The 13,353-nt window shown below is 36.2% G+C and overlaps 2 protein-coding genes across 2 annotated transcripts; both read left to right on the plus strand.

Moving 5' to 3' along the window:
• Positions 1 to 1,564: 1,564 nt before the first annotated feature.
• LOC141605183 (ATP-dependent DNA helicase 2 subunit KU80) lies at positions 1,565 to 10,379 on the plus strand. The gene is made up of 12 exons (XM_074423861.1): positions 1,565 to 1,725; positions 3,710 to 3,802; positions 3,901 to 3,952; positions 5,032 to 5,163; positions 5,853 to 6,256; positions 6,646 to 6,932; positions 7,267 to 7,462; positions 7,621 to 7,827; positions 8,569 to 8,736; positions 8,813 to 9,244; positions 9,481 to 9,611; positions 9,860 to 10,379. Exons 1-12 carry the CDS (start codon positions 1,711 to 1,713, stop codon positions 9,924 to 9,926), a joined length of 2,184 nt encoding a protein of 727 aa, XP_074279962.1. The 5' UTR covers positions 1,565 to 1,710; the 3' UTR covers positions 9,927 to 10,379.
• A 488-nt stretch (positions 10,380 to 10,867) lies between these two features.
• LOC141605185 (glutathione S-transferase zeta class-like) lies at positions 10,868 to 13,348 on the plus strand. The gene is made up of 9 exons (XM_074423863.1): positions 10,868 to 11,064; positions 11,164 to 11,220; positions 11,803 to 11,888; positions 11,987 to 12,058; positions 12,208 to 12,261; positions 12,383 to 12,458; positions 12,543 to 12,604; positions 12,760 to 12,819; positions 13,009 to 13,348. Exons 1-9 carry the CDS (start codon positions 10,965 to 10,967, stop codon positions 13,105 to 13,107), a joined length of 666 nt encoding a protein of 221 aa, XP_074279964.1. The 5' UTR covers positions 10,868 to 10,964; the 3' UTR covers positions 13,108 to 13,348.
• Positions 13,349 to 13,353: the final 5 nt, after the last annotated feature.

The following is a 13,353-nucleotide window of genomic DNA, read 5'->3' on the forward strand; positions in this document are numbered from 1 at the left end:
AAATCAATGATTTTTTTTTCAAGCTTTAAAACAAAAATTGTATTATGGAGATTTGTTTATAAGAGTGAACTATTTTCACTAAATATTTTGTCCGATTAGGAGGTACGACTACTTTTTCAAATAGTAACTTTCGTCTTACTCGAAATTTCAAAATAAAAATAAAGAAAGTAATAACCAAAGTTATGATGCTAATGATGCTGCTGAAAAATCTAGTTATTGCAGCTCGGCGGTTTTCAAGGCTGAGACCGCAACTCGAGTACAAACAAGAGGGATTTTCCTAATTTTGAATTGGGTTATGAAAAAACACCTCCGGCATGTGAATCTTTTCTCCGATTGTCTCTCAATTATTTGTCAGATTGCAAAACATACATTGGAAAAACAAAAGAGTAATTGAAAACACCATTAATATTGCTAGCTAGTTGCTTTCATTGTTTGTCGATTAGTTTCATTCCGCGTCATCTTAATAAGAGAGCACACGATTAGCTAAAGTCGCGTTGAACTCATGTATGTAAAACTTATCTATTTTAGCCTATAAAAAAAGAAGTAACAACCAATATTGACAACGACATTACTTATAAACACTAAATAACGGTCGGTGTAAAAGCAGTTCAAAGACTATACATCTGAGGTAGTACTCTTATTGTTTATTTTCTGAGTTTTATTTTAAAGTTTTTGAGTTCTGCTTTAGTATAAAGTTTTTGAGCACATTTACTAAAACATTACACTAAAAAATATAATATTGCTCAAAAACTATATTTATAAATGGTAATATGCTCAGAAAAAATGTGTATATGCTCAAAAACTACAAAGCATCCTTTTTCTCGTGTAAAAGGGTAGTCATAAATCATCAATGTTTAAAATGTTTAGGGCGTTTGGTTCTTAGGAAGGTACCGGTTTGGAATCAGGAATTAAATTAAGGTGATATGAGTTTGAAACCTCATTTCCATTTGTTCACTTATGGAATAAGGAATTAATTCTTTTTATACTTATTGATTTTGTACTATTTACCAATATGGAGTATTTTTTTTTTCCGTAAAGTTTTATTGGAGGAAAATCGCGTTTTTGTTTATGGATGAACCCGACAGGAACCCGATATGAACTCGACCCAATATTGACCATATTAGATTGATAACCCAACAATTATTAAGCTTGATTCCAATCAGAATAAAAATGACTTCGTGTTTAATTTCGTCCTTTTGACTTAGTAATGAGATGAGTAGTTAGCAACCGAATCAAATAATGGTCGAAAAATCAAAAACTAAACCTAATGGCAATTTCTCATTTATGACGGACACTATCCGTCACAAGCTTATGACGGATAGTGACCCTCTCACACAATTGCAAGTGGGACAAATATGGAGCGTCTCACTTGCCCTCCCACTTGCATATTGCGATAGGGTCACTATTCGTCACAAACTTGTGGTAGATAGTGGCCATCACAAGCAAGACGCTTTGCTAATATCAATAGTAAAAATTGGAGTAATGCGATAAAGTAACAAAACCCGACAATGACCGGACTCAAACACGATAATATGACCCGATCCAAACCCGACTTAATAATGAAAACATTTCTCTCATATTTTCTTTTCAAAAAAGTTGCTTCTAAAAACACTGAGAAGCTTGTGCAGCAATCTTAATTTTTGTTTAAAACGTCAAAATTCAAAACACACACCCTTTCATCTCACACTCCATTCTCTCACTTGTTCAACAATGGCGCGTAACAAGGTACTTCCTCTACTTTCTTCAGCATTCTTTTAGTTTTAGTGTTTGTATTAGCATCATCTATGTTCAAATTAACTTAATTTGGAGTTTAATTTGCTCTTATTCGTTTCTTCTGATCGTTATTAGGATAATTAATTGAGCTAGGTTTGGTTCTTATCTACTTCGTCTTTGCTCAAAATTGCATGTTTTTGTATGTTAATGTTTCGGTTCGCGACGAATTTAAGGTTTTGGAGTAGGATTTGATATTTTTAATTTAGAAAATGTCAATTTAGGTTAGGTTTTCATTTTAGTTGAGTTAGTTATTGCATTTCCAGTTTGTATTTTCGGATATTATGTTTCGATTAGTCAATGTTTGATATTATGAAGAAGTTATGGTTGTTGGAGTAAGTAGAATTTGATAGTTGATATTGTATTTTACAAAATGTCAACTCAAGCATTTATAAATTAAAGGTTGGGGTTTCATTTAGACGATTAAGCGGAGTTGCTTATTGCATTTTCATCTTGTATGTTTGGATATTATGTTTCAATTAGTTATGTACCGAGTATTTCTATAAGGATGATTAGATTTCTGGTTAAGTTGGAGTATTTACAAAGTACTAATAGCCAATTTGAGTCGACTATACATAGCTAGTAGGTGTTTGATAGGTTTTTGGAGGAAAGTGGTTGGATTGAGGTTTGTTGATTTGTCCGTAAACCTTTTGGAAAATTGAAATGTTCATCCTGAAAAGGGTTTTAGGGGATGTTTTGTGCATGAACACTTTGTACTTTGGATGCCCGTGGATGAAAGTTGGCGAGGAATGGAAATGAAAGGGAGAGAAAATAATCTTATACTCCCTCCGTACCACACCAAAGGTAACGTAGGGAAAAATGGAGTATTTAAGAAAAAGTGGAAAAAGTAAGGGTAAAGAGGGAAAAAATAGGTGGGGTATGTAATTGTGGGTTTAATTGTGGGTTGGTAGGTGGGGTATGTAATGGCATTTTGTGTAAATATCAAATGGGTATAAGGATAACTTGGTAATGTTGTGGGCCAAATAAGGAATGTTACCTTTGGTGTGGTACGTCCGTTTATAGTAAGTGTTACCTTTGGTCTGGTACGGAGGGAGTAGTAAAGGAAAGGATCGGGCGAGAAAGATTGAGAGAGGGAGGGTCCAAAATTGTTTGTTTAGATTACATTGTATGTGGTAAAAAAGTCGCTGGAGCCATTTTCCCGCCTTATCAAATAAAATCATATTTCTTGTAAAATTGGCAAGATTTTGAGAATGTTGCTTCTCTCTCTTCACCTTAACATTACTCCATTTCTTCAAGGGATCCCGCAAATTGCTGGGTTGCGGGGTTGGATGTACGCAGTCTTATTCATGTCATTGTTTCCAAATAGATCCAGAATGAATATTCTCCAAAACTGCACCTAAAGAGTGTCACTTCACAATAAAAAAAAAGAGTGCTTTAGTAAGCCATTTTGCTTTATTCCATCACGATTTAGAATAAAAAAATAATGCGTCTTTGGCTCCATTGAAAATCGGAAGATCTCTTCACATTCATGCTTCCAATTCGTGCCTGCATTTAGGTTGCTTGAATTTACCCTCTTGAATTTGCTTAAACATGTGCATGAAGAATTAAATCCAGACTTGATATGAATAATGGTCCGTCCTATCATTGGTTTTTAACTGCTCCATTTCCTTCCTCTGCCCTTGCTTCAGTTTTTCTCTACTGAACCAAGTGTTGGAGTAAACAAGAACCTAGAAAGGAGGAAAAATTCGTCAAAGTTGTATTTGGCAAAATAGATGCTAAGAATTTTCTTTGTAATTGTGAAACTGTTATGCCAGATTGCCAGACATGTCTCTTCGTGCCGCCAAGGAGAATGTAAATAGTACTATATGCCATTAGTTAGATTAGGATGTGTAGGTAACATAAAATTTAAGCAGCATCACAGTATATTACTATTTTAGTATATTTGTGAATGAATATAATTTTGTACTCTTGATGATAGGAATCATTGATTTTATTGCTGGACGTTGGTCCGAAGATGCATGGTGTTCTTCCACAGGTTGAGAAAGTTTGTGCCATGCTTCTGGAAAAGAAGGTTCACTTTCTATATGATATGCTTTTCTTTTCCCCTTCTATGCTGTTAATACTGAGTGGATTAGTGTAAAATGCTGATTGTTTAATTTTTATGCGCAGCTCATGTATAACAAATATGATGAGGTTGGAATAGTCTTGTTTGGGACTCAAGGTACCTTGTTTTGTGCCTACTAACTATTCATGTTCATGCACATGAATGTAGTCTCTTATATTTTTTTTTTTGGGCTTCCACATCCTGAACGTTGTTATTCACGAGGATTTGATACGTTGGGTTTCATTAAGTTCTGTTTCAATTCGAGGCAAACATAGGGAAAAAAACAGTATCGGAAAGAAGGGTGGCATAAAGCTTGAAGTTTTTTGCATTACGCTGTAAATTGCAGAACATGATGAGTGACTAGACTCTGAAATAAATCCAAATGGTTTTCTTAATTTTACAGATTTTGTGATTTCTTGCTTTGGGTCCAGATTATAAATTATAATTTTCTTGAAACAGCAGGTAGTAGGTGCTTTTTTGTAAACAAGGGTATGATAGAAACCACCTCTTTTTTTTATCTCAGTGGTTAGGCTGCATACTTCGAATCTCCCTTATGCAGAACCCTCTTTAGATGCATTAGTGTAACATTTATGTCATAATTTTGATATATGGGAAGCATCAGTTTCTTTTGCTGTACGCTTTTTTTTTTCTTTTTTCTTCTTTGAGTCTTACTGTAGTACTGCAACTAATGTAATGTGATATTTATTGTACCTCATGACTTTGCTGCATGGCGGGACTATGCCAGGGCCTGAAAAACTACGTTTATTTGACTCTTCCAACTTTTTGCTGAAAGGAGATAGGCTTTGATTGGCCACATAATTTCTTTGATTCCATAGTGTTTACTTACCCTTGCCATCCATCTTAAGGCTTCATTCAATGCATGCTTGTGATCTGCAGCATGTGAAGTTGGTCTAGGATTGTGGGCCACAGTCGAGATTATCGATGTGTTTGGTGCTTCTACTTTTAGATTTTTTCTTGCAGTTAATAATTGCAATAAACAGGGTCACAAGCCACAACGTTATTATTAAGAATTAATCTAACAGAGAAGAATGTATATCATTGCATTTGGTGCATTTAGCCACGCATTACGATTAAGAGATTAATCTAACAGAGATTAATCTTGCTTTTCTTTTGAGCATATTAGAAGCCAGTTTTTAGCGCCCTTATAACTTATAAGTCTCTTATTTGAATCTCAGAAACAAACAATGATTTGACGAGGGAAGTAGGTGGATATGAAAATGTCATGGTACTGAGGAGTATTAAAGTTGTAGATGGAGACTTGGTGGATGCTGTCGAGCAACTTCAACGAGGGACAGTTCCTGGTGATTGTATCTTTTCATGGTTGTTTTTGCAATTTCCGTTAGATTTTAAGCTTATTAAGCTTTTTCTTTTCTTATTTTTTTTTATCTTTGCATACATTCGAACTAAGTTATGGTTGGTTAGTTGAACTATAAAGTCCCATTGATAACGTTCGAACACCATTTGAATCTGGCGTTGTCGTTGGAAAATGTCTTCCGGCTGTTTTCTTTTTGTGTGTACATTCCAATACCTTCATGATAAGGTGATATCTACTCTGCTTGATACACCAAATGTCACTCACTACCGATTTGGTTTAGATCAGCACTTGTATAGTTGTATGAGAACTCTTTCTGCATTTGTTTTCTAGTTCTCTTATTTTATGGTATGTTATGTCTTTCTATTACTCTGTATGTGTTTGTATTGGCTTCTATTCTCTGTTCCTGGCACTTCAGAGCTCAGACTGACGACCAAATTCAAATGCTATTTGCATTGGTCATCTGAGAATGATTCCACTGTCTTATGCAGTGTATTAGCCAGCTGGGAATGATTTCCACTGTCTTATGTAGTGTACCTGTGTAGCTTATCCAACGTATCAGTAGATACGTTAGTTCTTCTGTTCTTAATTATTTTGTTTTATAGTCCTTAATTCCTTGTTCTATTTCTCTGTTTTTTTACAAAACTAATGCGATGTTAGTTGAGACCTTAACATGCATCTTAGTTCTTGATGCCATTGTGGTTGGAATGGATATGCTTATAAAGAAATATGGGCCAACTAATAAAGGAAAAAAGCGCATTTGCCTAATAACAAATGCGCTCTCTCGTCTAAGAGATCCGTTCGAAGGAACAAAAGAAGATCAAGTCAGCACTATTGCTATGCAAATGACTGAGCAGGCCATAAAATTGGAATGCATAGTTGTGAGAGGGAGTTTAAGCAGTGATGCTGATAAGACTATTATGGATGAAAATGACCAGCTACTAGAACTTTTCACCAAGACAACATTGGCAAAGACTGTATATGTTGAAAGTTCAACCTCGTTGTTAGGAGCACTCAGGACTCGGAGTATAGCACCTGTTACAATATTCAGGGGTGATCTTGAAGTGAGCTCAAGCCTAAAAATCAAGGTAAGGTCCACTGCCTGTTATGAGGTCATGCCTGAACTAACCTCATTATGGAGGAATTCTCAGAAACAATTTTCCTTACGAGTCATTTGTAAACCACCTCTTTGTGTTGCTAATAGCATAGGGTTGAGGTTGCGTACATCCAGTATCTAACACATTGTATGTATAGTTAGTCATAAGTAGCGTGTTTTCACTTTTCTGTACTTGCTGAACTTGACACATCTTTTGAGTAAATGCTTACCTTGCTGTTTGACTTAGTTATGTTTTCTAAATCTGTACTTGATGCTGTCAGCCTGTCATAATGTCCTGAAAAAAATTTGAACTCTGACGACAGGGCCACCAACAGTTCACTACTTCTCCATATATGTTTACTCCATATTTCTCAATGACAGGTTTGGGTCTATAAAAAAACTTCGGAAGAGAGATTTCCAACACTGAAAAAATATTCAGATAAAGCACCTGCAAGTGATAGATTTGCCACTCATGAAATCAAGGTCGATTATGAGTATCAAAGCATTCAAGACCCAGGCAAAATTGTGCCTCCGGAACAAAGGATTAAAGGTTATCGCTATGGACCTGAGGTGGTTCCTATCTCAACGGATGAATGGGAAGCTGTCAAGTTCAAACCTGAGAAGAGTGTGAAGCTTCTTGGGTTCACTGATGCTAAAAATATACTACGGTGAGCAGATCTATTATTCACTCAAGATTAATTCACTTGTGGATGTTACAAACTTACAATTAACTGTCTTAATTCCATTTTTATTTGGCCCTTTTGACTGACCATTAATTTCTCTGAATACAATGTAAAATTGTTCTAGTTACTTTATTAAAGCTATTTTTATATTGTCATCCAAAAAGCATTTTGTTGTCATAGCTAGTGTTCGCCGTGACTTGTGAGACATATTGGTCAAGTTTGACATAGTTCGACCACCGAATCGTATTGGCCAATATAAATAGGGCTGGAGGGAATAGTAACCCATGGAGCTCTGATTTTCTTCTTCTCATGCTTTCAGCCAATATTTTATGAAAGATGTCAATTTATTTATTGCTGAACCTGGCAAGAAAGAAGCTGTCATTGCGGTTTCTGCATTGGCTAGGGCCATGAAGGAAATGAATAAGGTAGCAATAGTTCGCTGTGTTTGGAGGCAAGGGCAGGCAGGTGTTGTGATTGGGGTTCTAACACCAAATGTTTCTGCAAAGGACAATATTGTTAGTGTTTTCCCCTTCTTTTAGTAATGCTCGTATAATTCTTTCTTTTAGTTGTCGCTGATTTTACAAGCCTTTTTATTTTCTGTCCTTTATAGTCATCTAATTTATTTTTTTCTTTTTTTTGTGTGTGTGTGGGGGGGCGTGTTCTTTTTGAGAAGGCTGATTCATTTTACTTCAACGTGCTCCCGTTTGCTGAGGATGTTAGAGAGTTCCAGTTTCCTTCTTTCAGAAATCTTCCTGAAGCATTTCAGCCAACAGAAGAACAGCAGGAGGCTTCAGATAATTTCGTAAAGATGCTTGACCTTGCTCCACCTGCAAAAGAGGAGTATCTAAGGCCAGATTTCACTCCGAATCCTGTTCTCGAGGTATGTGGGAACTGTTTGTTTACTAAATTCGGTCGGGTTGTTTGGTTCAAGATTAAGGAATGGAATGGATGGAGTATGATACCATAGAGGTATGGGGTTCTAAATCCATTCATTCTTAAAATTCTTTGATTCAATCTAAACTTGTAAGGGGAAGGAATGGTGTGTGAAACCAAGGGGGGAAGGTGGGTATGAGATTCCAAGGGGTTGGGCCACTGTTGGGGTGGAGTTAGAATCCATTGGGCATCTAACCCCATTCCATAATATCCCAACCAAACATTGGAATGGATCAAATCCATTCCAAAGTAGCCAACCAAACACCTCCTAACATGCAACTTATTTCTGGCTTCTCGGGGTTTATCTGATCTTAAAGTTCGGGGACATGAAGAAGGAATATCTGTAGATTTGCTTAATGGTAACAGTTAACAGTAATCTCTATTGGAATGGTTTCTTTTTATATATTTCAAACCAAATAATTGATAGAGCTTCGTGTGCCGAATGTTTCTTTGAGGGTCGATTATTACCTTTGTTGAGTGCTAATCATTACTCTCTATATCACCATTTGACATTTAGATGAAATGATGAAATGTAACACGTGCAACAACAGTACAGTACGTTGATAAATGTAACTTTATTTGAAGTAAATAGAAAATAGTTTTTTAAAAACTATTGTCGTATGTGAATATGTGATATTCAGATTTTCTCTAACAAAAGGTTGATCAGAGTCATCTTATGATTATGTAGCGCTTCTACCACTTTCTTGAATTAAGAATAAAAAGCTCGGACACAGCTGTACCTCCACTTGATGAAGCCTTGAAGAGGATAGTTGAACCGGATCCTGAACTTCGTTCTCAAAATATTTCTGTGATTGAAGAATTTCGAAAATGCTTTGAAGTGATGGAAAATCCAAAGGTGCTGATTTAAACCAAACGTTTTAGTAACTGTGTTAGATTAAAATTGTTTGACTCTAATTTGGCCCATTTTACAGAGAAAGAAATCGGCAAGGTCAATAAGGGAAAAACCTTCTGGGTCAGATGATGAGAGGCAGGCTTTACAAGAGTATAGACCAATGGAATCTATTGAAAATGTTCCTATGGCGAAGATTGAGAATGGGGATGGAAAATCGTTGACTAACACTGAAAATGTTCCTATGGCTAAGATTGAGTATGGTGACTATAAACCATCCAGTTCTAATGTTAATTACTCTACTGCCCTTGTTGACAAGATTGGGAAGGTCACTCCGGTAGAGGACTTTAAGGCAATGCTAACGCGTAGAGATAGCCCTGATTGGGTGACTAAAGCAATCAATGGTATGAAGAGTAATATTCTTGAGCTCGTGGAGGACTCTTATGCTGGGAATAACTATGGAAAAGCAATAGACTGTCTTGTTGCCTTTCGAAAAGGTTGTGTTCTTGAGCAGGTATGGTCATCAAACAAACAAAATTATCTAAGATTGCCTTATACATGAGACAAACTCAATCAAATGAGGAATGCATAAGGTTTTGGGTTAGACTCATATGTGCAACCGTCTGATAAAAGATTCACTGAACTAAAATATATTCGGCAAATATCGTGTCATACATTCTAGGTGAACTTTTTTGCTTTTTACTGGTGACCCGGCTGCTGGTTTGAATCCTTAAACTTTCTTTTTTGCAGGAACCAAAACCGTTCAACGACTTTCTGCAGTATCTCTGTCGATACTGCCAGATACATGACATGACAGATTTCTGTGACCTACTTGTCTCAAAGGGAATGACATTAATTGCAAAGTCAGAAGCCATAGACAGGTTTACTCATCAATCTGGACTAAGCAAAAACTTATATGGAGTATGAGACAGCCTTATATGAGACGAAATGACCAACCCAAATTAAATTGAGACATAATTAAGGGTCTTGGTTTGGTCTCACATGTGAGACTGTCTCATACAAGACTCACGGAGTCACGGATATACTAATATTTTGGTTATATCATCATAAACTATTTTTCTGTATACCAAATTTGCCTTTAACACATTGTCACTTTGTCATCTATCAGTGATGTGGCCGATGAAGCAGCTGGAAGTTTTCTGGGTACCAAAGATCCAAAAGTTGAACTTGGGTGATGCGAGTATCAGAAGGACGGATCAATGCGAGTACTAGGGTTTGCAGTGTTGATGTACTAAAGTTTACCACCTAACCCAGTGGTCTTTTTCACCATCTAACCTTGGCAGTTAGGGTTGCAGCCAGTCCCTTTCTTCTTGGAGTTGTAAGAACTGCAAGAAAATGGGACTATGATAGTTTGATGACGGAAACGTGGAGTTGGTGAGTCATTACAGTGATCAGTGATGGTTGAACTTGCCAAACTGTAAACCTCTCTTTGAGGAATTATCTTCCGATGTTCTTTTGTCATTGCCGTACATTGGTTATTAGATGTTTTTTTTTGTGTAAAGGAAGCCACAAGGTCAATATGTTGCTGAAGTAAATCGAACTCGGGTCAATTGTGGTGGCATAAATCATGTATGTAAGTTATCCATCATGTTGAAATTTCTAGTGCAAGATTCGTCTTCGTTGAGCAATTCTTATTCGAATATCCGGACAATATGATTATATAATTTTTTAGCCACCCACCTACCGAAGGTGCAGTAAGGATCCTCTGTCCCACTTTTGTATATCATTTTGTGTCATATTCTGTGTCACACTCCATTTATCTTCTGCCACATCACTTGTTGCAAGAATAAAATATCCAATACATATATTAATTAGTTAATTTGTTAGAATATGTATGGAGTGGAACACCAAATGGGACAGAGGATTCTTACTGCCGAAGGTGGGGAGCTACAATATAGAGTAAAAATTAAAAAACCAGTCATACTACATAAAAAAGCAGGATGAAATGGATCTAAACCAATTCATATACTGGTTAAATAATGAACAGTGATTAATTAAAACTAAAAATATTAGAGCTGTTTTATATTATTAACGCTCTTGAAAAAGACTTAACGATTATTATAATAACCCACTTGCACAACCAAAAACAAAAATTATGATGTTTTTAATATCTTGAAACTTGCATTAAAAAGTGGGTTAGCTCACTTAGCTCGAATTTGCTGGTATGTGAAATTGTGAATTGGTTACAAAAAAAAAAAAAAAAAAAAAAAAAGATGGAAAGCGCAACATGTCCAAGTTCAAGCTGCTTGGTTCTTTATTCTCACTGGTATAGCTCCTGTTCTTGGAGAGTTCGTTTTGCTTTAAACTTGAAAGGTCTTTTCTTTCTCTCTTTTCTTGTTATTCTAATTCTATTTTGAACAATTTGATCATGTTTGGATTGATTTTTGTACATGGGTTTACATGTTACTGTAGGATTACCATATGAGTATAAGTCAGTTGATCTTGTCAATGGAGAACAATATACCCCAGGTGAGTTGATGAATCACAAAACTTGTATAAGACGGTTTTACAGTATACCCCGGTGTCATTTTCGTACCATATTTATTCTATGTTCTTGTAGCTGGGAAAATATGCTAGATAAGATCCGCTTAGACCCTGTTCTTTCCACCTTAATTCAGCTTACTTCAGTTCAGCTCACTTAAAGTTGAGCTAAGCTCAGGTCAACTTAAACTCATAGTAGTTTGAACTTAGTCCAGTTCAGTTTTCAGATTCATGAAGTATAGTTCAACGCAGCTCAACTCCGTTTCAGCTCAAAAGAACATGGCCTTAGTTTATTTGAAGGATAATTAAATTGAGGCAAAAACTTGGGTAGAAAGTTCTACATTCCTACTGATTAGGATAAGATATGGGATGAATTTTTAATGCGCCAGACGAGTTTAGAAGTACAACAATACGACTACAAAACCTTAATATTTAAGACGAATTGTCATGAGATCAATCTTATTTCTACCATTTTCGAACCTGATGAGGGATTATTGTTTATTTGCTGATCCTGGATTAGTATGATTTATGCACTAACAATAATCTTATGCTCGTGATGTATGCTTGTAGAATTTGAGAAGATCAACCCGCTTCATTTGGTTCCAATTTTGGTTGACGATGAAGTTGTTGTAGCTGATTCATTAGCTATCCTGATGGTTCGTATTGAGCCATTACTTTATCATGAACCTTCTTTGGAGTCTTTAGCTTATTGACTAATGATCTTCGTCATTTGTAAATACCTTGTTGTTGCCAGTACTTAGAAGATAAATATCCTGAGAGACCACTTTTGCCTGCTGATCCTCGACAGAAAGCCATCAGTCTTCAGGTAAGATTAAGTAGTGCATGCCTATCTAAATCCCTAAACTTACTACTGTGTAATACGCAGGCGTGTTTGGCACCTCAATACTTGAAACTGGACTTTGTGAATGATATCTTGTCTTAAAATGAACGATATTTAGTTTTCTTCTGCTACAGGTTGCTAGTGTTGTCGGCAGCAGCATGCAGCCACTACACATGAGAGGAGTGCAGGTATATTTCTCTTCTGAGCGCAGCCGCGCAGGTTTTTTTTATACAGAACAGGCTTACAGAGTTACAGGACTGTATATTTGTTTGAAAATACTAAGTACTTGGACAAACTGTTAATTAACAGATGTCTATTGAGAAGAAACTTGGTGAAGAAGAGGCTTTATTATGGGTTCAACAGATAATAAATAAAGGCTTCTATGGTTAGCAGATTTTCTTTATCCCTTTAATTATCGTATTATCCAGTTCATTTGATGCAAATGTTAATTATACAATCTACTTGACAGCTTTGGAAACATTGCTTAAAGATTTGGCTGGCAAATACTCGATAGGAGATAAAGCCTCCATGGTTAGTATCTCTATCTCATTCGGATACCTCATTTATGTTATAATTGCACTTAAGTTATGATGTTGATGCATTCTTCTTCTTATGTTGATGTATCTTTTTCTACTGTTATAATTATACGAGAATTTCTTATCCTATCCCGACCTCTCTTATTTCAGGCAGATGTATTTCTAGCACCGCAAGTATCTATAGCAATGAGCAGGTTTCACATTGATATGGTAATCATCTTTTCTTCACTGTTTTTGGTTGTGTAGGCGATGAGATAGAGATTTAGATTCGACAATCTTCCAAAGTTATCGGGTGAGTGAGTGGGCGGTACAAATTATTGAAATTGCAGCATTCTCCTATATTTGGTACAAACACACCTGCCATCAATACATGTTTAACAAATTTTGGTTGCCCTGCAGTCCAAATATCCAACACTGAATAGAGTCTACGAATCATGCCGGAGTTTATCTGAATATCAAGCGTCTCTCCCTGAAAGCCAACCTGATGCAAGAATATAAATCTGCTTCTTAGAATTAGGCTCTGCTCTTTCTGGCTTATTTTCAGCTCACTTCAGCTCAGCTTAGCTCAATTCAGTTCAGTTCAGCTCTAAAAAGCCAGAAAGAACCGGGCCTTAGTAGTATACTATGTATGCCTGTATTACATTACATCGGGATTGTTGTGGCAAATAAAAGACATTTGCAACAAGACATTTGTGTAATTTTACAATTTTCATCTCCACAAGCATACAATCTCTGACCACCGTC

Source organism: Silene latifolia, chromosome 10, assembly GCF_048544455.1.
Source record: "Silene latifolia isolate original U9 population chromosome 10, ASM4854445v1, whole genome shotgun sequence".
NCBI classification, from domain to species: domain Eukaryota; kingdom Viridiplantae; phylum Streptophyta; class Magnoliopsida; order Caryophyllales; family Caryophyllaceae; genus Silene; species Silene latifolia.